This window comes from Punica granatum, chromosome 6 (assembly GCF_007655135.1).
Source record: "Punica granatum isolate Tunisia-2019 chromosome 6, ASM765513v2, whole genome shotgun sequence".
Taxonomy (NCBI): Eukaryota; Viridiplantae; Streptophyta; class Magnoliopsida; order Myrtales; family Lythraceae; genus Punica; species Punica granatum.
In genome coordinates, this window is record NC_045132.1 from 545826 (window position 1) to 569680 (window position 23855).

Sequence of the window (23855 nt, forward strand, 5' to 3'; positions counted from 1 at the left end):
GTGTCAGCACTTAGCGGACTTTTGGACGGAATGTGATTGCCGTGACAGAATTGGCACAAAAATCTAAATTTATATTTTTTGTGTCATTATATGAAAAACATATTAGATATGACAAAAACTTAAAATTACATGCCTATTTGGATCATTAACCTTTCTTAAGATATTTCAAAATGTCTAACTAATGAGGGAACTCAATCCGAATCTGACATTGCAAACTTATCGGACTTATTATATATCTTTCTCCTTGTGATCTCTCTCTATAATTAGGCCCGTTGAGTTTGACCAAAAACCAGTTATATCCAGTTCCATTCTCAGCCAATCGAAGTGTCCTAAAATTAACAAATTTTATTTATCCAACTTGTTAATTTTATGACTTAAATCCATTCCACATACACCAACAAAACAAAACAAAATCCCGAATTCACCCAAAAATCGGGGCAAAATCCGGACACAAACTCAGATTCTATGTGTACCAACCAAAAGAAACAAAAATGGACAGATAATATATTTATTAATGAAAGCCGTCCGATTAAGTTTGCCTACGCCCCGAACTCCGCCACCATAATGATTTATCCAATCAGATCCTGCCACGTCAAGAGGCCCAGCCAACAATTTCAACGCTTTCGGCCGTAGTCAACGTTCTGAAGTACAAATTTACCCCTCAGACCGTAAGCTAAACGCCCTTAGCGCTCCCGCGTTCTGCCCCATTACTTCAGTGGACTGCCATTAATCTCCGTCTCTCTCTCTCCTCCCTCTCTCTCTCTCTGTTCACCGAACTTGGAAGGGTGTATTTATTTATTGGTTGATTTCTGCTTTTGGATCTAAAAATACCAAAATTCACCTGTTAAGCGCGCGGATCTATCCATCGCAATCAACGGGGCTTCAAAGATTTGCGCAGAGGTGGGTCAGTCAAAAATCAGGTCTTTTCTTTTGTTTCTTTCTTGAATCAATGTTCCATCTATCGCTACCCTTCAAGCTCCTGGAAACAAATGTCGTCAGATTTCAGGACTCTCAGATGGTTTTGGATGTGTCAGTTTGAAATTGTTTCTAAATCTGATGTGGGTCTGCTGCAAGATTGCCAAATATTTCCTATAGTTGCATTGATTCTGGTAAAGGTTGAAACTTTCTCCTAATTGGTGGGAGTTTTCTTGTTGGGCTGCTGAATGTTGACAGAGAAGAAGCTGCTGCTGCCGCTGCCTTCCCATGGGAGTTTTGATGAGATCTTGTTGAACAACTTAAGAACTTCTTTCCCGAGAGGAGCTGGAATGTGCTGCTTGAGATCTGATTGAGCTGACTGGAATGTACGTGGTGGGGTGCTCAGGAAGAGATGAAAGGTGGAAGCTCATATAGAGTGAGGGCGAGACATTTTTCTCTCACTCTGATAGCTGTTGTTTTTACGACTCTGTTTCTTTGGATTTGGGAGAAAAATCCATTCCTTCACTTGGCCCAAGATCAGTTTCTTTTGCCATCATCAGGTTCGTCACCAATGTTTTCAGGTGCTTATAATAATATCAAAATATGCATCCTTTTATATGTTGTCTGTCGTGTCCTATATTGTGCTGATCGTCATAGTTTTAGGATGCTCATTGCATGGTGAAAACTGAAACCTGAGTCTTGCTTCACGTTTTCATTGCTGTCATGAAGATAACACTGCACAGCACATGCTTACTATAGACAACGGAAATGGGTTCTGTTAATCATTTGGAGGCTAGTGAGGTGAGATGATATTCAGGAGGCAGACGTACTAGATATAGTTATTAAATTTGGATAGGCCAGGGCGAGATGACTGTATTCATTATTTGAGATATGGTTGGGTATTTGGAGTAGTCTGTGCTTAATGTTATTTGTAGAATATCTGATAGACCAAATGCTGAGAGTTGGTTGTGGATGCGGGGTTTCAATTATCTCGGTTCTACATGGCGCTTTGCAGATCCATCAGAAGTTTGCCATTATCTTTTTCTTTGAGATGTATAAATATATTTACACATTAGATGTGATTTTGGTTATGCCTCTTTTGGTAATTGATGATTTGGGATGAAGTTATTATCGTAATATTTGCCTGCATTGCTTATTACAGAATTTTACCAATTCTTAACTATTTTAGTTATCATTTCTATTTCTTTTGATGTTTGAGAATCAAAAATTGAGTCTCGCTCATCCACTTTTGCTGATTGGTTTTTCGTATACTCCTTTCATGTGTGTGTGGCGGTCACGTGATTCAGAGTTTATTTCTGATCTCCCGGATGAGTCCTTGCTAAATGTAAAAGAGAAGGAGCATTTCAATGAAGTGGACCCAAATTATGTTAGACCAGAAACATACACGAAAGCAATACAGGAAAGTGATATTCCCTTCAACAACTCTACTTCTACGTCCTCCTCCTCTATAAGGAAAGTTGATGGGCATTCAAGAACCTCCTCCACAAGAAAAGGTAGATTTTTTTTCCCCCTTTCCTTTTCCAGTCATGACTTCACTTACGCCGGTCTTGATTTACATCCCTCATATTCTAACTCAACTATTCCAATTTTCTCATTATGACTGATTTTTCGGCGAATGTAATTTTCTCACTTCTGGAGCACTAAATGCGTTGGATTTTCTACTTCTGGGGCAGTGTTAACTGTTGACCTTTTACATTTTGCAGTATGTAATTATGCTAAGGGTAGCTGGGTACCGGACAATAGAAGACCACTATATTCCGGACGGAAATGTAAGCAATGGTTATCAGAAATGTGGGCTTGTAGGCTAACGCAACGAACTGATTTCTCTTATGAAGGATTTAGATGGCAGCCTGATGATTGTGAGATGCCAGATTTTGATCGATTTGCTTTCATGAAAAGGTTAGAATCTATTTGTCCCTGCTTAACTTTATCATGAGGCCTCTGCTTAAGTATAGTGGCTCTCCAGTTTGCTTAAGAAACATTAGCAGCAATTTCTCTATTATTTGAACTATTGGAAGGTTGAGACCATGCTGCCGTCTGACTCACGTGACATTTGACTGGTATCAAAGGACAGAGTCGTCGAGCTTTTTATTGATCTGAGGCATGAAGGAGTAGGCACATTTTGGGCAACCATTAATTTACTTAGTTTCCCTCCTTGCTGAATAAATCATTGGGAAAGTTGTTTATATGATGTTTGGAGCGCTCCGCACAATGATCTCTGGGGTGGTATGTGCCCGAATGTCTTTCCCTGAAATTGAAATTCTAAGAGAAGGAACCTTTTGCTTCCAGAATGGAGGGCAAGACTATTGCTTTCGTGGGAGATTCCCTCGGGAGGCAGCAGTTCCAATCCCTAATGTGTATGGTGACAGGCGGGGAAGAGACCCCAGAAGTTGAAGACGTTGGAAGAGAATATGGCCTCATAATTGCTAAAGGGAATATCCGGCCTGATGGTTGGGCCTTCCGCTTCCCCCCAACAAACACCACGATCCTATACTACTGGTCTTCTAGCCTCTGTGACCTCCAGCCTCTCAATGCAAGCGACCCCAAAACTGAAGTTGCGATGCATTTGGACCGTCCGCCTGCTTTCTTGAGCCGATTCCTGGACCGGTTCAATGTCCTGATCCTCAACACGGGCCACCATTGGAACAGAGGCAAGATCAATGCAAACCGGTGGGTGATGTACATAAATGGGCAGCCCAATCAGGATAGGAGACTCGCTGCAGTCGGGAACGCAAAGAATTTTACGGTCCACAGCATTGCACGCTGGATTGACTCTCAGCTTCCTTCTCATCCTCGCCTCAAAGCCTTCTTCAGGACCATTTCCCCAAGGCATTTTGCCAACGGGGAGTGGAATACTGGGGGCAGCTGTGATAATATGACACCATTATCTAAAGGCAGCACAGTGTCAAAGGATGAATCAAGCGATATAGTGGTGGAGAGTGCCGTGCAAGGGACGAGAGTGAAGATTTTGGATATAACAGCGCTTTCGGAACTCAGAGACGAGGGCCATATAGCTCGGTTCAGTGTCAAAGCTACCGAGGGGATTCAAGACTGCTTGCACTGGTGCTTGCCCGGGATCCCTGACACTTGGAATGAGGTCCTCTGTGCCCAAATCTAGCTCAACCCTTTCGTGATCGAAACCAAGTTGTGCTTAATAGTTATGCTCACATGATGCATGATAGCGAACAGGTGTTTCTCGGACACAAGGAAGAGAGGGGAGCAGTCACAGCAGATAAGCATTTCTAGTTTCTTGTAATTGTTCGAGAAACACAGTTGACACGATATATATGTCTAGTTTCCAGTTTCTCGTAATAGCTCGAGAAACGGGAGTTTTGGTGATAGGTAAGTTTTTATCGGGTTGAAGGCTGCAAAGTGCTCTGCCCAGATATACAATATTTCTCGAGTAGTTTGATATACTTATATATGTGTTGTACAAATCTGATGTATGTTGTAACCCGAAACTTCCTTCTTCTAATTGAATGCTGCCGGAATTTCTCATTTGCATTCGACATAGGGGGATTCCGGTCTACCATCAAACAGTCCTGGGACATTAGGTCAGTCCGGCCCTGGGCTGTGAAATTTTTCATACAATGAACGCATCTTTTGATTTTCTTAGAGGGAACTATCAATTTGGTTCTTGAAAGATTCGAAAACCAACAATTTAGTCCCTCAAAGATTTTTATCGTCAAAATAATCCTCCAATGTTTATTGCATTGGACGAACTGGTCGTCTGTTAGGTAACCCTCTGGAATTGCTCAACGCCATCGTTAGATTAAATTCCTTAAACTAAAAAGACAAAAAAGCTTTTTTGTTTTTAGTAATGCACAGCGGGAGGAAAGATCACCGGGGAGGCCCCAATGCTCGGGGGAGCTCAGAGCTGGTCCCCCCCCCCCCATTGTCTTTCTTTCTAGATAGACAAAGGGGAGCGAACCTGTAGTCGCCGACTGGGGAGCAAGGGAGGTTGTCGGAAATATCGATCTTTTTCATTTTTTTCATTTTTCTTTTTAAATAAAAAAGCAATTTTTTTAATTATTCAGAAATTATTTTAATGATGTTAGGGTCAGTTCGACCGTTTTTCTAACAAAGTACTAATTTGTTTGACGGAATCAACATTGGAGGACCATTTTTGTGTACATATTATTGAGGGACTAAATTGTTAATTTGTAAATCTGTTGAGGATTAAATTGATTATTTTCTCTTCTTTTTTTTCCTATTTAATTTTTTCCCAAAAAGAGAAAAAAAATGGAAGAGATTGATTTTTTTTTATTATTAAAAAAACTGGATTTTTGTTCTATAAAATGTCATTTCAGTCCAAATCTATATGTCACTGCGAGACTTCCTTCTTCCTCTTCTTCTTCGCTCTGAATCTCTGCTGCAAAGCAGAGGAATAAACTTCCAGTCCGTGTTCCACATAAGATATGGTGTTCGAGGGCTTCGAGCCGATATTTGGGGAACCCAAGGTCGAGTGGGCGAACAGGGGACCTCTTCCCCTGCGGAGATTCGTTTACTACGTCCACTCTCCTGACCCTTCTCACCTCCGAATTCACGTCTCTGATTTCCACACCAACACCTGGGAAGCCGTTCGGTCGGTTCACCAGCTCGAAGACATGGTGGGTTTCTTCTCCAAGAACAGTTTGGCTCTGTTTCATCGGTTTCTTGATTTCATCTGTCCCGGGTACCTCTTCTAACCAATAGGATGGTAAGGTTCTGGTGAATTTGACCCTGTGAAAGTGCTGGTTTGAGGGAAATCTTGAATGAAAATGCTGCAACTTGTGACTAGTTATCTTCTTTGATGGAGATATTGGGGACGTGACAATATTGAGAAAGTGGTTCTGGTTTTAACTTCGATGAAATTCCGCAACTTTTAGCCAGTTTTGTGCTTTGTGATATATTCCCGCGGTGTAATGCGTATACCGGGAGCTGAGGCACTTTCGTCAGTATGGGATACGTGGGATTTTGATATTATGAAGTAGCGATTTTAGTCAACCGTAAATGAAAAATTGCAACTTCTTGGGAACGTGAGTGTGACACTATCAAGAAGTGGTTTTCTCGGAACTTAATTGAGATTTTGCAATTGTATGCAGTTTTGTTCTCTGCTAGATATTCCTGTGGTGCAACGTGTATATCGGGAGCCAAGGCACTTCAATTAGTGTCGAGGATTCCATCTGTTTATGTATGTTCTTGATATATCTTATGTTAGACACCTTCTTCAGGCAGAAGGTTTTTCATATAACATGAAATGTGATATTATCGGGGAGTGATTGCTGTCGGATTGTGAATGAACTGTTTCAATGGAAGTCTCTAGTCATTTGACTTTTAATTAATATATGAGTAGCTAAGATATATTAATTAGGTTACAATATCCTCTGTGTCCTGCATGTTCTTTCACTTTTGTCAATGTGAGCACCTTCTGAAGCAAAAGTGGTGTTAGATATATGGGGTTGCAACCTTACGAGTTAGTGATTTTAGTGAACTGTAAATGACAAGTCGCAATTTGTGGCTGGTTTGGTCCTTTCTTTGCTGGGAATCAATATTGTTCGTTGCAATGATTGTTTGGTGATTGCAGGATATAATAGGCATTGTTTTTTCTTTTGGTATTTCTAACTGCAGAGGGATGACATTGGAGTTGGAGACTCTTGGTCTGAGTTCATTGACTATTTCCAGTCATCAATAAAGTCTGACAATGTCAAACTTGTGCTCGAAGGACAATCGGGGTCAGGTGATGGCTGTTAAATAGTCTTGCTATCCTAAATTTCTTGTTTTTACCTCCTTTAAACCAAATTTTATCCTGCAGTTTCTGTCACGACACAGTATATATATATATATATATATATATATGTTTTTGCTCACACAAAAATTAAGATATAAAGGCTACCTATCTGGTTCAATAGTGCTTGATTCTGGCCAGACTTGTTTGGGTTTTTTTTTTTTTGTTTGGAAGCTTTATGTTGCTCTTCCAAGTTTTAGAATGTTTTTATCTTCACCCTTATCCTTTCCCTAAAATGAGAGTATGATCTGTGTCATGAATTCGAGAGAAGCTTCAAAAAAATGAATGGTTGTCTACAGGTGCTGCACAGGCAAAGCTAGTAGCTCAGAAATCCAAAGGAATGCCATTGATATTCATTCCTTTGATGAAACTCATGGATTCTGATGCTGCCGAGGCCATCGGGAACTTATCTCTGGAGCTCCTAGCAGCATTTAAGACCACGCAACTTTTACTTACGCAAGGTACGGTGATTTGCTTTTAGTAAATATTTTACTGATTAATTGCTTCTGAAATCTTTCCTGCATCATGTTTTTCTTTCCTTCTTTCCTCTCCCTCCTCATTGATGATCCTTCAGGTAGTGATTGCTTATATAGATTAAGCATATTGATAACATCAGCTCATTTTCTTACCTGTATCCTCAGAGCAAAATCGTGGTCTTCGGTTGGCAGGAGATCCACCCAATGAGAAGGTGTTGAGTTTTTCTGTCTTTAGTATCTCGTTCAGATGGTTTTTTGAGGATCTTTGAGTTTCTCCATTTTTCTTAATCTAGGTTATAGCCTTATTTATACTCTTTGATTGATTGACGCGATGAGACACGATTAGTATGCTTTCATTGTAAGCTGTTGTATCCCTGATCTCGCTGCTTAGGCAGGATTTTCTGCAACAATTTGGCAGGTTTGCATTTCTCTGTCTTGTCTTGATGAGGCTAAAATAGGATATGCGTTGATACGAGTTTTGTGCCGTTTGCTGAACCTCTGTATGTTCGGTCCATAATTTTCGCTGTAGCCATTCTAGTTGCCATGTTGTCACAATTTCTGCAAATTATGCACTTTATGAGCCTGCTGGTTAACTATGAATTGTCAGGACAAGAACGCGAGTATTCAGAATAAACTGCAGTCATGCGCGAAGAAGCAGAAGTTGCCTGATATGAATGCTGGATCTACACCAGATGTTTCTGAACCTTCGATTAGTAATGGCTCCTTCAATTCTCCTAGTATGTCTCAGTATAATATTCTACTTTTTCTTACACTGATAGCTGTTCATTTTAATAATATTGAGTACATATTTAACCAGTTCTTGGATCTATGTCAAGGCTGTTCCCAAATTCTCTTAAACGCAATTTCAGAGTAGTCATATGCGTTGATCTGTTTACTGTAATGCAGGAAAACATAAAGATGCTGCGACGAAAGCTACAAACCGTGTCGTCCCAACACATCGGAGGTTGTCCTTTCTGTCTGTAGCGTACATAGTTTATATATTATTGTTCACTTGTTATTTAGTATGCTTCTCTTCTGTCAGGGCAAGAGTAAGGGGCGCGATTCTGCAGGAATCCGAAGATGACAGAGAGGGTTGAGCAAAAGGTACCTTCAAATTTGATAATCTCTGTTCAGCAGTTTAAGCTTAGGTGTGTGATAGGGCCTTGACAGTATGCCAGGAATTATACCGGGTTCGACTGATTTTCTTTGTTTCGACTGATTTTCTTTAATCTTGTAGATCAAAGAAAATCAGGAGTTGTAGTTTCTTTGGATCAGGCTCTCCGCTGTCGGGCTTAATTTGCATAGAGTGCCCTTAGTGGTTATAATTTATAAAAGAAGGAAGAAAAACGAGAGTGGCATCCGCATAAGAGAGAAAAATAGAGATGGAGGAGAAGTGGTTCAGAGAAAATAGGGTAGGTTTTTTTTTTTTCACATTTATTATTATAATCCAAATCCAATGATTATCCATTGTTATTGCTTTTAAATATCTCATTTAGGATATCTTGGAAAACTGGAAGTTACACCAGCAAAGAATTCTTCCTTTATATAATATATAATAGTATAAAAATAAAGTTTTACTATCAAATACGAAAATAAAGTTGCGGGTAAGTGCTGGCAAGAGAAGAAAAGCAAAGAGAGAAAACACTTGCATGGCAGTGCGCCATAGTAGATATCGTTTGAGCGGGCTCTTGTGCTGTGAATCGTCATTAGTTCCCGCTCAGTTGATTAGCGGAATTCAGGTACGTGATCAATTTTGCACGACCTTCCTTGGGGCGCGAGGTACAAAGTTTTACCGAGGGAATTTGGATCCTCCGGTTTTGATTTTCGTATTTGATATTATAGTGTTATTAGTACTAGTCGGATTCTGAATTTCCTATGGATATAAATCAGTCAGTCTAAAGATATATATACATAATATGCACTAGTATGATACTTGGCACCATCATCTTATTTTTCATTATTGTTAACAACATTCAATCATATAGGCTGATTAATTACAATTTTTGAAATTTAATAAAGTCATAGTAATTTTGAAACGAAATTTTATAGATAATAGTGAGAATAACGTCTTTATCATACGTTCACGAAATTATGGATTTCCTGGACTTGGGAAATTAAAAAAGAAGAAGGGCTTAAAGAACAATAAAGGGAAAAGAATGCCTCTGATTCATTCTCATCCAACTATATTGATGAACGATTATATTTGAGAGAATACTCTCTATCTTCAAATGCGGCATTCAGAACTTTCTCAAGAGATGGTTCAGGGTAATTATATTCCATCCATGGTTTAAGGAGGATGTGCCTTCCTCTATACACGATCGGTCCATCTTATTCTACCACCAAATTGAATGCATCATCTTTTATCTTTGAGTTAGGATCGATAGTGTTTTCATCCCTGCGAAATTGACAGGGAGAAGTAATAACTCATATTACGAAAGACATGAAAGAAGATAACCGAATGAATTGAATTTCTCTTTCTATGCTCTCTATATATGGAGGAAGCTCGAATAAGTCAGGTAAATTATGCATATAGACTCAACACAACTTTCAAGAAAATGATGAGCTATGCTTAGGCCACCTTCTGCTCCGTAGTTCCACCATCAGTCTCCATCCTTTTAGCTTTTGCGGCAGTGGTTGTCCTGTAATTGTGTATCCTCTTACATTTTTTTTCGTTAACATTAGTTAGGGTAGCCCGCTCGAATGTCCACCAATATGGATATTTCATCACTCTAAATTCCTAATAAAGTTTTTTTTTTGGGTTAAATCTTAGAATTTAAGGAACTTAACGATAGCAATCGTTAAGATAATAAAGAAAGAAGATAATTCAGTTTACTTAGAAAAAAACTCTTTATTTTTCAAAGAAGAAAAAAATTCAAGAAGTAATGAATTAAAATTTTAAAATTCTTTTTTCAAAAAAATTATCGATAATTTAAAATACATACATTACTTAATTATGACTTAAGTAAACGTGGCAAAATTATTAAAATTTATTATTTTATACGGTAAGATTTAGAGAAAAAGTGAACATATATATTATATTATTTTGTTCATAGTTAAGTAAACATGTATATTATATTATTATCTACTTTATCGTTAAGTAATATATATATTATCGCATTATTTTGTGTAAAAATTTTGTAATAAAAATTATAATTTTACGTACTAAAAAGCAAAAAACTTAATTTGTATAATAATACAAAATCGCATTGTGAATGCACTCATCGATTTCGTTTTTTTATTCATTGAAAGTCAAATAAATAATATATTTTATAAGTAAAACAAATTTATTAGTATACAATAATAAATGAAGGAAAATGAATCACAGTTGTGAGAGTACGAAAGTCGAATCGTAGTCTCCCCAATATTCTTCAAAAACTCTAAACTTTCACATATATATGGGCCGCCATGTGCTGGGTGTTTATGGGTCTCCAGCCAGGGGAGAGTGCGGGCGGCTGCATGCCGTCTATCTGGCCAAGCACAGATTTGCTCCTGCTATGGTAGACTTATTGCTCGATAATGGCAGGAGTAGTTTGCATCTCGGCAGTGTAATTTTCGAAATCTGGAAGCTTGTGAAGGATCGGTTGGCATTGCCTCTTATAATAGACCTCAGAGAGAGGGCTAATTTACCGCTCCCATCCTATCTCATGTCCCTTCTGACAGAGCTGAAGCTTCAGACTCTGGAGCTTCTTGACGTACACGACGTTCTACAAATGGCTTTTCTGAGCTCCAAATTTCGGGACTTGTCATCAGATAATGCTGTGTGGAAGCAGAAGTTCCTCAGCGAGTTAAGAGATGTGAAGGGAATGCAAGGTGCATTGGATTGGAAAGACTCCTATAAAACACATTGCAAGTGGAAGAGGGACGGAATCAGTTTAAAGAGGACGTGTGTACGAGTGGAGAGGTCAGCCCGATACAGCAGGCGCCTTCACTTTCTGGTGATACGGTGGGACCCAGTTCCGCGCATATCTAGACAAGATTATGATTTGCTTCTGACGCTGTGGCGCCCATTCTGGCAGTCCCGTGCCTCCCCGTCACCTTAATGTTGGGCGCAACTGAGCTGCAACCTCTGAGGATTTTGATCCAGTAGTTCTCTCGACCTCTTTATTGCAGGTTATGTTTCTGTATAAAACTTTCGAGTTTTTGGTTTATCTTTTGGCCATAGGTAATAGGTGTGGTATGGCTAATTACTTTCTCCTTAGGAGAAGAAAGGGTATCGCCGCGACAGAATTTGCCTGCCCGTATGAAGTTCTAGCTCGTCTTGCAAGTTCTTTCCCTGTGTACCGTTCGTTGAGCATTTAGTTTTTTTTTTTTTTTGCTTGTTTCCATGATGTTTCATGAGAATTGAATCAATTAATACAGCAATCAATTTGATTAGTCGAATCTGAGCTCTTCATATGTAGTAGAAATTGAGACATGTCTACCCAGAAACTATCTGTTCCTGATGCTGATGCTTTCACGTAATTATAAAACTACCATTCCACGGAATAGAACCATGGAATGGAATCCCAGCAAAAATTTACATTGTGATCGTCTCAACTTTTGAAGCTGATCAACTCATTGAATCTGCTTGATGGAACTTCTTATTCTTACCTTCTGTCTGTAGAGTGGCAAAATTCAAAAAGAAAAACCGGAAATTCGGGGAGAAAAAACAAAAAAAAAGCGAGAGGTATCACTGGTTTATGTCTACTTTCAAGCAGTGGCACCTCTGAAACCTCTCTGTGAGCATCTGATCCTAAGAATGACATAGGAGATGAATCTGTAGACCAAGATGTAGCACACCATTATCACCACATTCCTCCACTGGCTCTCCTCTCTGAATCCTTCCTCGCGGAGAACGTCCTCGCCAGTCACCATGCACGTCCCGAACATGTACTGCAGGCATTTCCCTGACCTTGAGAACTCGTTTATGAGGAACCCCTCGAAGGGGTACTTGAACAGGGAGATGTAGTGCATGAAGATCCAGTACTTTGGGATCTCCTGCTTCGTTATGAAGTAGCCAGAGAAGAGGAAGAACGAGCCCATTACTCCTGAGATCACTGAGTTCCCGACTATGAAGTTTGGGACGAGGGCACTGAAGCAGACGACCACGGAGTTTGCAGTGTAGAGGATAAGCCAGACGAAGAGCAGGAAGTGCAGGAAGGCCATGAGGTTGTGGTTTAAGCCTACAAGCCAATACAATGGGACAGTGAAGAGAACCGCAAGGATGAGCAGAAACGGCAAGTAGACGAGCCCATTTGCAATTGCATAAGAGGAGACTCGGTAGCTGCCACTGGATGTCTCCTTCATTAGGATCTCCCTCTCCTGCAAGAAGATCGGGAGGGCCTCGATCGAGCTGGTGAGGAGGAACGTCAGGATGAAAGCAAACAGGCCGACCCTCTCTTGAGCACCGATGAGGTTCTCCTTCAACCCGTGGAAGATTGAACCCAGCATGAGCCCTGATGCAAGTATCTGGACCGTTCGATATGCGAACAACTCCTTGGTCCGGAATATGTTCTTTGAAAACCTGTGTGTCAGTATCAGTGTCTCTTTCAGCCTTGAGTTGGCAAAACCACAAGTCTGATCGTGATCTGCCCCAACTTCAATCGTGCCCTCATCGACCACCTTCGACTGCTGGAACAGCTGTTGGAGGGTGAATTTCCCGCTCCCGCTCTCCCCCTCTTGCTTTGAGGTTACCCGTGGGACCACCTCGAGCCGAGCTCGTTCTGAGGAGTGGGACAGCTGCTGCTGCTTGATGGTCTCGATCGATTCAATTGCGAATTCCACAACGTTTATGTGGGGCGGGATCTGCAGCCCAACTGACCGTAGGTGAAGTGTGAGCTGGTCAGTTGAGCCTTGATGGAGGGCCTCTCCGTGGGCCATCAGCAGGACAGAATTGAACAGTTTCACAATCCGAAATCCGGGCTGGTGGATGCTCAAAATGACAGTCCTTCCCTTAGTCTCAGCCATCTCCTTGAGCATGCCAATGATCTGAAGGGCCGAGTTGCTGTCTAGTCCAGAGGTCGGTTCATCGAGGATCAGGACCCTCGGGTCGTGAACAACATCTACTCCAATTGAGACACGTCTCCTCTCGCCGCCTGACACCCCACGGATGCTGCAGTCATTGCCTACACGCGTCCCGCACACATGGCTCAACCCAAGCTCCTCGATCAGTGACTTGACTCGCAAGGCAAGTTTTGTTGCCGGGAGCCTCAGCCTTAACTTGGCACTGAACATTAATGTCTCTTCCACAGTGAGGAGAGGGAAGAGGGTGTCTTTCTGAGTAACATACCCGGTGATCTTCCTGAAGTGGGACTTGTCCATCGGCTTTCCGTTCACAAAAATTGAGCCACTGCTTGGCCTCACCATCCTGGCTAGGATCTCAAGCAGCGAGGACTTCCCGGCCCCGCTGGGGCCTACCACCGCGAGGATCTCCCACGGCTTCGCCTGGCAGTTCACATCCTTGAGCACATCACGCACTTTGCCAATATTCCCGCCCGACTCCGCGTCTCCGGCTTCTTTCGCATCCCCTCTCCCAAAGAGCTTCCCAATGTGGTGGCCACCCCGGCTTGGGTTACCGATCTTGTAGTTGATCCCTTTGGCTTCGATCTCACAACCCCTCTTCTTCATTTCGAGGAACAAAGCCTTGAAATTCCTTCGTCTGCGCGATCCAATACAGATACTTCTGAAGCTCAACTCGCTGTAATGTAATAATAATGAGAGGTTCTTCTTCTTCAACTACTTTCTCTGCTTTTTTTTTTCCTCAATTCATTGTTCTTGGCATTAAGCAGCAATGCAAGAGCTGTAAGTTTACAGAGAGGGGAGAGAGAGAGAGAGAGAGAGAGGAAAGGGAAGAAGAGAAGAGAAGGTTTTGGTTTCTTGTGGATTTTTTGTTGTTAGCAGAAAGAGGGTTCACGAGCAAGAACTTCTTTGCAAGTTTCTGAATTTCATGACTATATATGTGCGTGTATATATATATATATAATATTAATTGGGGAGGTCCATGAGCTTAACAAAGAAATAGACAAGGAAAATAAACGATTATAGAAATCTTGTTAGTGAAAATCGAATCCAAAATCTCATGGTAATATGAGATAAGGGGGGGTGTGATCTCATGTTGGTACGCCCTCTTTCTCTGAATTTCATGAAGTTTTGCCATATAGTTCACGTGCACCTTTTAGCCCAGACATGAAATGCAATCTCTTTTGGCCCTTCTCTGTATTTTTTTTTATTATAACGTTAAGAAAGGAATAGCCCATAGATGAAAGAGTGATCATCAGTTCGAAATGAAGAAAAGGCAAACTTGTTTTCACTCAAATCGGTCCCCCGAGATGAATATCTCAAGCTATGTCGGCTGGTCGATGTCCTCAGGAACTAGAAATGATTCCGAGGGTCTGATTTTTTTTTTTTTGGAATGTTTAATTGGAGTATATATTTAGGAGTGCTAGAGAGCTGACTTCCCCATATCACATGAACTTGCAAGTCAAAATGGACAGCCTGGTTCTGTGACATTTCTCTCATTTTTCAGATTCGTGTGAGCATGCAAGCAACTCTACACACACACATACACATGTATTATATATAATGTCCTCATCTCAAAGTAAAAGTACTGAAAAGCACATGCACACATAATGTGTGTACATATATGCAGAGTTTGGGTTCCCTTCTCATCCTTGAAACCTTCACTTTCGTTTTTCAAGAAAGAACTCAGCCCAAATTTCTTTCAGTATCAAATTCATACACAATATATAAATGTGTATGTATATATATATTCAGCCTTCAATTTTTTTTTTATGTAATATGCGAGACATATTTTATTTACATATGTTTTGGGTCCTTTCATGAAAATCGTGGAGCAAACAAATGAAACGGCCCCAGTGGGACCTCTAATATGTGGCTGGGAATTCACATGAAACAATAGTAACTTAAAAACATCATCAAGTGAAATCTTTATCATCGGACAATCTCTCTAACCCTCCCTCGCTCGAAGCTAAGCTTAGACCCAGAAGCCCCGTTGCCTCCTCTCGGTCACCGTTAGGTGCGTGTGGTGGTGGCTTCCCCTCCCCGTTGGGGGTTGCTCCATACCCCTCTCCGGTGACTCAGACCCAAAACGTAAGATAGTGTGGTGGCTCCCCAGCTTCTATAGCAGTATCGGTATGATGTAGCGCACCAAACAGAACAAAAATGATGGCAACTCAGTAGAGACAACTTCCTCCATCCACCCTTTACCTTATTGGCTTTGCTCCTCCCCTTCGATGGCGATTCTTATATGCGGCTTCTCGCCATCCCCGCGACAGAATCCGCGCCTTTCACATCAAAGGCTTACAACATTGGTTTGAATAATTCTACCATCCGCTAGGAAAAAATCAACCTTTTGTTGCATTACCTTCTTTGTTTATTTATAATAAGTCTCCGCTACCCGAAAATAGTCACTGGTTTGAACCGATCAAAATGACCTAGCCTTTTGATTCGATTGTCTAGATAGATAATCGTCGGTTTGAACCGATCATGAAGTTAGGTTGTTCTGATTTGATTATTTAAGGATTAGGCGGTTTAGGACTTGATTGATTGATTAAATCTGGATATTGTGATCTGTAAAAGGTTTCTGCGTCGAGTACCGATTCAAGACTCCTATTGTCTCTACTCCCTTGTTTCCTCACAATAGCAACTTTATATGAATTGCCCTTGGCTCCGCTTCCTAACATTAACTAGGTCCATGTAGAGTTTAGTTTCAAGAAGTTGAGATTAGATGTACAACATATGGAAGGTTTTCAGCAATTGTAATTGTTCTAATTGGATTTGCTATTGTCGCATCTTTTCCTTTACAAAGATTTCAGTGGATCTGCTATATTGTTTCTGTCCTTATAATTTTTTTCTTCAATATTTTACTTGGTATTTATTTTTGTTATATGAATGGACAATCATTGATTTGATTGTTGAGGAAAAAAAAAGTAACTTAAAAACAAACAACGTCACTCAATTTCAAGGGACAAAAAGAAATCAAATGGAAAAACAAAAGAGAGGCTATACATATACATATACATATATATATATATATATTAATTACATGCATTTATGCACCTAATAAGATTAACTATTAATACGTATGGAACAATTTGGATTGGTTTTCTTGTTCATTTTTTAAATGGTACTATTATGGTACGTACGTGAAATGCTCAAATATAATTAATTAGTACAATGTCCTGAACTGAAATTGTTCCTGATTATCATAGTACAAGTGTGTTGATTGCGTAAGACGACACAAACACACCAAATCTAAAGACAAAAGAAGACTCCGTAACCGTATGTCAATCCTCCTCTTTTGTCAGCAATGGAAAGACAGTCGTTTTGTTCTTTCGACTCCCATGAGATCACAATTGGTTATGATTACTTGCAATAGCTAATTAAACTTATGAACAAAAGCTCGTTATAAAGGTGAAGTAAGACCTCATTAAATATGCGAGAAAATGGATCTGAAAACGTCCTCCACTTGAGATTAAGAAATTCTAAATTGACTCTCACTTGCGAGACTCTTTATATTCATTTATTTCTCTTCTCTTATCTATCCAATCTTTAATACATAAGCCTCCTTAATTTGTAATTGTCCAAAAATTATATATTTGACAGAGAGTTTTCGTTGATCAATTTTGACATTTAATATCCGTTTGGTATTATAATCATGTTTTTAAAATTTTATCTCTAATTTTAACTCTACTCATTATTCAACAAAAAGTGAATGACAAAATTATTATTTTTTCATTTTTTAAAATTTTTTAACCATTCAATTTAATTTTTAATATTAAATTCTATCATATATCTATTACTTTTTACACAATTTAACAATACAATCATTACTTTTTCTCAACTATTTATTACTTTTTCATACTTTTTCTCATAATTCAACAATACAATCATTACAACTCAATTAAAATCAAAACTCAACTCTACTTAACTCTAAAACTAAATACATAATGTCTAGTTTGTCTTCACTTTTAGAGGAATATCACGGAAAAAAATGTAAATTTTTACATGATAGACCATCTTTCATCTCATATATATATATATATATGTATGTGTGCATGAAAGAAAATATACGGGGTCACCTTTTCTTTTTATTTATTATATATAATTCTTAATTTCCTTCCTAGATAGGTACCACATAATAATACAAGAACACATTCCCACATGACTGGTTATTTTAAGTGAAATAAAACTCGAAAGTCATGCAACGCATCATATTATTATTAGTTGTCTGACGATGTCCAAATCAATGATAGTGAAATCATCTGTCGATACCAACAACTAATAACCCGGGTAGGCATAGGGGAGTGAATCTTTTATGTGGATGAGAACCAAAGATGAACCATCACCAATGATTATTATTATTACTTTCTTCTTCTTCTTTTTTTTTTTTCGTGAATCTTCAATTTTAGTTTGTATTAACTTGTTGCATATATAGTTAATTAATTTCGAGAAGTCCTTTGTCTTGATATGGGTTAATTAATATATCAGAGCAACCCGTGAACTCTCCTCTTTTTGTGGTCATCAATCTCAATCAGTTGCAAGGGACCCCTCAAATTCCCCCAACCAAGTCAGTAACAACTCGACATTCTATTTTTGTTTTAATTAAAAAAAAAACTCTTACCTCACCCCATCACTCTATTGGAATAGTACTGACCCGTGAACGCTAATCTGTCCCTCTCTCTTCCCCATTTTGTCCACTTATTTTTAACTCCTTTAGGAAAGGCTTTTGCTATATCTCTTCTTAGACACATTAGGCAAAGCCCAGACATTGGCTGCAGCATATGTAATACATGTATATCTTTATATATCTATGTTTATTTATATGTGGATGCTAATAATGGATTTATTTGCTCTTAATTTATTGCGAATGCACGATTTAATGGTACACCCTTATAGATGACCGGGAACATATACCATTCATTTCATTTGTTTATCCATGGTTAAAACCTTATTTTAAGATTGGAATTTTTTTATCTTATTAGTGAACCGACCCAACTCGAACTGAATTAATCGGACCCATTAGGCTTTCACATACTAGGTTGCACACTGGAAAGGAGGGGGGGGGGGGGGGGGGGGGGGGGGGGGGGGGGGGTTGGGTGGGTGGGTGGGGGGTGGGTGTGGAGGGGGAAGGGAAAGAACTTATCCTATGGTATCGGCCGTTTAAGGCAATAGTACAGTACCACCGTATAGCTCCTTCGCAATTCTTTCTTTCTTTCTTCCCCCTTCCCTTTTTTTAGATTATTGCTCGTCCTCAATTTTTAATTATGTATGTAATTGACATTGATAACAAATAATAAAATGTTTTGTTTTTGTTAAAATATACACTTATGCCGGGAGGTCTTAATTTTAGGGGTTGGCAAAGACACGGATGGGAAGACGATATTCAAGTGGCAAACAAAAGGTACGAGTACCAGAGGTTGGACACACGGTTTTGAATTAAATAGAAGAAAATAATAATAAAAAGATCAGTAGAAAAATTCAATTAAACTTTTGGGAGAGATATTCCGAATTATTTTTTTTAACTTAATATATCAACATTTCATGATTTAACATTTAAGAGGGCTCCGCAACTATTGCAACTTTTCCAAACGAACTGTTAGCTAGCAATATCATCTGGCCAGTTACAAAATAAAATTTATACTCTTAATCTGTATCAAGATCATTTTTCGTAGTAATATTAAATCCTTTTTCCCGTGATTAAATGGCCAATCACGTATTCTAATTGTGATTATTCTATTCTTTCAGTACCTTTGAATTATCTTAAATTTTTTTCTTATGAACAAGATAGGGACAAGAGGAAATATCGGAGGGTTTTGTGTTGTATATTTTGGCGAACTCCATTGGAAACATATATGTAATTATCATTACTAATTATATATGTTTGCAAAACTCAACTCATCATGGTAGAAAAATTAAGCCACGTTGCAATAAAATAGTTACAATAATACTTGAATAGCGAGTGGAATTAATCAATTTAATTGCATAGAAAAGACTTTGTGAATGAATAGGATAACTGAAACAATGAATAAATAAAATAAGAAAATGCTTTCTGACATTTCCTCTGGCTTTTCCTTTGCTGTTTGATTTGGCATTTTTGTGAAGTTTGATAACATCGTCATCCCGATCATATATAGAAACACCAATTCCTGGATAAGCATATCCGCCGATTCCTCTTTAAAACAATATAATAGAAAACACGTCGAACAAGAGTGACCTTTTTTATTTTAGTGATATTCTTGTAGCGCAATTCAACATTTATGATCAGTGTAGCTTTCATATGTTAAATTAAGAAAATAATTGATAGGAAAACTGGACATGACTAAACAAACCAGTACATAATTATCCAAAGAAAAAAACAATCTAGTACACTAATATCTGGGTTTTGATTTACCATTTTAAATTGCCTGTCCAACTGTAAAAGTATATACATTAGGACAAGAGTACAACTATATATATGTACCTCTCTCCTCTTCTGCGTGCCACTCATTTTTATTCTCTGTTCTGTTTGTTTGGGATTTGGATTGGATTCACGAGATCATTGACAGATGCGTTTCTGCATGAGCGAGCCCCAGTAAAATCCAATCAGTTGTATAAAAATATCTCGTGATGCACATACGTCCTTGAAAATTGTGCTTTTTTTTTTCCCTTCGTGAAGCTAATATAACATATACCCATACATGTAAAGGATATATAATTGTTAAGTAGGAGCAAGGAATGTGAAAGAAAATAGTAATAATTCAACGTTATCCATCATCATCAAATAACAAGATGAATTTCCACCGATCATAATAATAATAATAATAATAACAACATGATGAATTTTCAAGTGCATCAATGGCATGTGTCAAACAAAGCGGCTGATTGGATGTCTAGCCCATGTCCCATATGAGAAACGGAGATTTATCATGTCAAGATAAAAGATAATTAGCTTTTAGAAAATCAAAGAATTTACTTCATAAATTTGACATGATAATAATAATAATAATAATGATAATAACAAGAACAATAATAATAATAATCGGTGGAAATTCATCTTGTTATTTGATGATGATAGATAACGTTGAATTATTCCTATTTTCTTTCACATTCCTTGCTCCTACTTAACAATTATATATCCTTTACATGTATGGGTATATGTTATATTAGCTTCAATGTTGGCTGATAATAAATTGCTTGACAAAAAGATATTGAGTTGGCTCATTCTACTCGGATGATTCAAGCTATATCATTTATAGACAAAGATATAAAAAACTATTCACTTGAATACCAGTGAAAATAGAAAGTGATAATGTTGAAAAACATTCATACTGACAAAATTTTGATTTTAATTTATCAAATTTTCAGAGGCGTCTTAAGTTTTTGAAAAAAAAAACTATTTTTTAATTTTTTTTTTTTGGCTTCAATTATGAAGTGGTATCACCCCTAATTTGCTCCATGCTTTCTCCACCTTGCTGTATACACTGTTGCGGGAGCTTTTCTTCATTTGAATATTAATTTCTAGATAATGCAACAGAGCTCTCATCCCAATCATTCATCTTTTGGTGTCAATGTTTAGCAAATCAATGTAGATAAACGCATTTTTAACAGTCTTGAGAACATGCCCTGCAAATCACACGTAATGCAATTAGGCCCCAGCTTATCTTGTCTCGCCTTTTTTTTCTTTTTTTTTTTTCCAAAGTAATCGCATATTCTTTTCAACTCAAATTGTTGGAAGAAGTTTTGAATTAATATAAACAACTTTCCTTTTGGGGCTGGGTAAGATCAAATTTTTTCCCCTTTTATTCAGCCAAAAAAAAACGCCGTTCGTATTTTCTTTTGCTGAAAAACGAAGTAGGAAATATGTTTTTCTTATATTAGCTAATTTTTTTGCCGAAATTAGCTAAGTTCCTTAGGCCAAATTAGATTAAAAGAAAAAAGAAGGAAAACTTGCACTTTCATGAGAAATTAATCCAGTGTAATTCAAGAGGGTGTAGTACACGGGATGTACAATCTCACTAGCCGTCAGGTAACGAAATGTTTCATATTTGATATTTAGTGAGACTACCCGTGCCATTTTATTAGTTATTGTTCTATTTCACTGTACTAGATCAATGAGCATCACTTATAACGGAAAACTTTATCTGGTGCAAATTTTGAAAAAGATTATGAGGGCTACTTTTTTATACTTTTTAAAAAGAGTAAATTAATGATTTGGTCTCGAGAGATACAAGTTATATCAAATCTGACCTTAATAATTTTTTTTTACATTAAATTGAATATTGAAAGATTAAGTGTACATCAAATCCGAAATTCTCTCATAATGCCGTCCAAAAATGGATAGAAAAATCTGATCTAGCATTCAACAGCTAATGTAGTATTATTTGATTGTTTTCTTCATCATATTGCTCATTCACATTGCTTTATGACATTATATATTTATTTTATTTCAATTTTAGTTTTTTTTCCATCTTATTTAAATGACCAAGTCGGTGGAAGGGCGATTGTTGGGATACTGAGCTGCACAGTCTATCCGGAGCTGTAGGAGCTTCACCATGTCCTCCTCCACGCTCGGGTCTCGCTGGAGCTCGAGGTCGAATACCTCTGAGTTCCATTCCACGCGGACTATTGACTGGACCCACTAGACCCCTTCCTCGTTGAGGAGGGCGTGCGTTGGGGCCTAGCATGTAATGAGCTCCAGAAGCAACACTCCAAAGCTGTAGACGTCGGCCTTCTGGGAGACCCTTCGTGGGTCAGTGACCTCAGGGGCACGGTAACCTGCCACGCGATTTGGTGTGGTGGACGGACCCACGAGATGGGCTAGACCAAAGTCAGAGACCCGGGCTTCATAGGACTGGGTGAGGAGGATGTTGGACGATTTGATGTTCCCGTGGGAGGGAGACCATGGTCCCCGGGAATGTATGTACTCCACGCCCCCCCGAGCGGCTCCAAGGGCAACAGTGGACCTGATCTGCCAGTTCAATGGAGTTCTTCCCGCTCCTTTGTTTCCTGCAGGAACACAAAATACGGTAAGAACAAATGGCTTTATGTCATCTTCGGGAAGGTGGAATGGATCATTTTACAGAATTGTCGAATTTTATTCGGCAATTATGTCTCTAAATACCAAACATGGTATTACAGCATCGTCCATAATGCTTGGCTATTCCATTTGTAAATAGAGGGCATGGCATTACAGATTGTCCGTTCTGCCGTGAATAATCCCAAGAGCGAATAGCATCAGCTATCGAACTCAGCCTCAAAAAGAAAACATACTAACAGTGTAAAATCATTTGAGATGCAATTTGATTTGATCCAAACATACCACGAATCTATGAACTCGATCAGTGGCAAATATGAAGGATACAGAACAAGCCGTGTCAAACAATCCAGAGGGAATGATTAGACTATCAGGTTTTCATTGTATTACCAAGAATCCTAGCTAAAGCCACTAGAAGCAGGTCGGTCACGACGAAGAAACAATATTCCAGGAAAGCTGAGAAATGATCAATGCAGAGAAATGATAATGAAGAAAAAGCAACAGCAATCCACTAAATTGATTCATGACCAAACAAAAAGGCTTCTGTAGAAATTATTATAGCCGAAGATGTGAAAATGAGATCATAACTTATGAAATAATTGAAACCAAACAAGAAATGCTGACCATGTAATAGAGCAGACAAGCTTCCCATGGGCATGTAGTCATACACCAAGAGCTTCTCATCAACGCTGTAATAGTAAGCTCGGAGATGCACCAAGCTCTCGTGGTCCATGGCCCCGACTGCCCCGATCTTATCCTTAAACTCATTTGCCAAGACATTCACGTCCTTCAGCCTCTTCACTGCCACCGCGGTCCCCACCTCCAAGACTGCCTTGTAGGCCGTCCCGAAGGTCCCTTTCCCAAGAACCTCTGCAGAAGCCCTCAGCAGATCCTCCAAATCAAACACCTTAGCAGAGTTGCCGAAGAACATTAACTTATTGGCATTGGCCTCTGCAGCTCCACCTCCCTTCCCACTCCCCGTCATGGCCGCTGCAGCCGCCACAGAATAACCATTACTGACCCCACCATTCTCAGCCTCGGGGGTAGGCTTCTCGGCCCAAAGCTCTGTCTTAGGCTGCTTGATTGTGGCAATGTTCATCGATCTACTGGTCTTCTCGTTACGGGTCCTTCGCCATAAGAGGATCACCAATGCTACAATCAGTAGGAAACTGAGAACGGATCCGATCACGATTCCCACCACTGGCAGCCCCCGAGAGCTTCTTCTTCTTCTTCTTCTTCTTCTCGGTCCCATTGTTCCCGTTGCTTTGGTTGCCGGTGCCGGGCTCAGCTGGTGGCAAGTTTATATCTTCCGAGCAGGACTTAAGAGGTTTTCCACAAAGCGAAGTACCCAAGAACAAAGTAGTCGTGAAAGCCTGCAAACTATCGGGGATCGACCCGTTTATGGCATTATATATTTATTTTATTTCAATTTTAGTTTTTTTTTCCATCTTATTTAAAGCAATAGGAATGAGCAATATGATGGAAGAAAACAATCAAACAATACTATATCAACTGATAAATGTCAGATCAGATTTTTCCTTCCATTTTTTAACGGCATTCTGACAGAAAGTCGGATTTGATGTATACTTAATCTCCAAATGTTCATTTTGATGTAAAAAATTTCTTGAGGTCAGATTTGATATAACTTGCATTTCCACACCAA

The 23855-nt window shown here is 39.0% G+C and overlaps 4 protein-coding genes and 1 pseudogene across 14 annotated transcripts; 3 read left to right on the forward strand and 2 right to left on the reverse strand.

Annotated features, from left to right (window-relative positions):
• Positions 1–702: 702 nt before the first annotated feature.
• Positions 703–4445, forward strand: LOC116211872 (protein trichome birefringence-like 14). 5 transcript variants are annotated; one of them, XM_031546396.1, is made up of 5 exons: positions 703–920; positions 1174–1496; positions 2223–2429; positions 2640–2835; positions 3226–4445. In XM_031546396.1, exons 2-5 carry the CDS (start codon positions 1328–1330, stop codon positions 4052–4054), a joined length of 1401 nt encoding a protein of 466 aa, XP_031402256.1. In that variant the 5' UTR covers positions 703–920; positions 1174–1327; the 3' UTR covers positions 4055–4445. The 5 variants fall into 5 exon arrangements, with proteins under 5 accessions (XP_031402256.1, XP_031402255.1, XP_031402260.1 ...); XM_031546395.1 differs by having other exon boundaries at positions 703–900; XM_031546400.1 differs by having other exon boundaries at positions 705–920; positions 1174–1475.
• Positions 4446–5250: 805 nt separating this feature from the next.
• LOC116211101 lies at positions 5251–11033 on the forward strand. 7 transcript variants are annotated; one of them, XM_031545319.1, is made up of 8 exons: positions 5251–5546; positions 6547–6655; positions 7003–7164; positions 7345–7391; positions 7787–7892; positions 8086–8143; positions 8222–8283; positions 10930–11033. In XM_031545319.1, the coding sequence occupies exons 1-7, from the start codon at positions 5355–5357 to the stop codon at positions 8274–8276; spliced, it is 729 nt and encodes a 242-aa protein (XP_031401179.1). In that variant the 5' UTR covers positions 5251–5354; the 3' UTR covers positions 8277–8283; positions 10930–11033. The 7 variants fall into 7 exon arrangements, with proteins under 7 accessions (XP_031401179.1, XP_031401178.1, XP_031401176.1 ...); XM_031545318.1 differs by lacking the exon at positions 10930–11033 and adding an exon at positions 8417–9121; XM_031545316.1 differs by having other exon boundaries at positions 5252–5546; positions 7787–7916; positions 10930–11027.
• LOC116210946 (putative F-box protein At1g23770) lies at positions 10575–11219 on the forward strand. The gene has a single exon (XM_031545113.1). It carries the CDS (start codon positions 10575–10577, stop codon positions 11217–11219), a length of 645 nt encoding a protein of 214 aa, XP_031400973.1.
• A 310-nt stretch (positions 11220–11529) lies between these two features.
• LOC116211100 (ABC transporter G family member 5) lies at positions 11530–14079 on the reverse strand. The gene has a single exon (XM_031545312.1). The coding sequence runs from the start codon at positions 13783–13785 to the stop codon at positions 11869–11871; it is 1917 nt and encodes a 638-aa protein (XP_031401172.1). The 5' UTR covers positions 13786–14079; the 3' UTR covers positions 11530–11868.
• Positions 14080–21381: 7302 nt separating this feature from the next.
• LOC116210947 lies at positions 21382–23601 on the reverse strand (annotated as a pseudogene).
• Between the last annotated feature and the right edge of the window lie 254 nt (positions 23602–23855).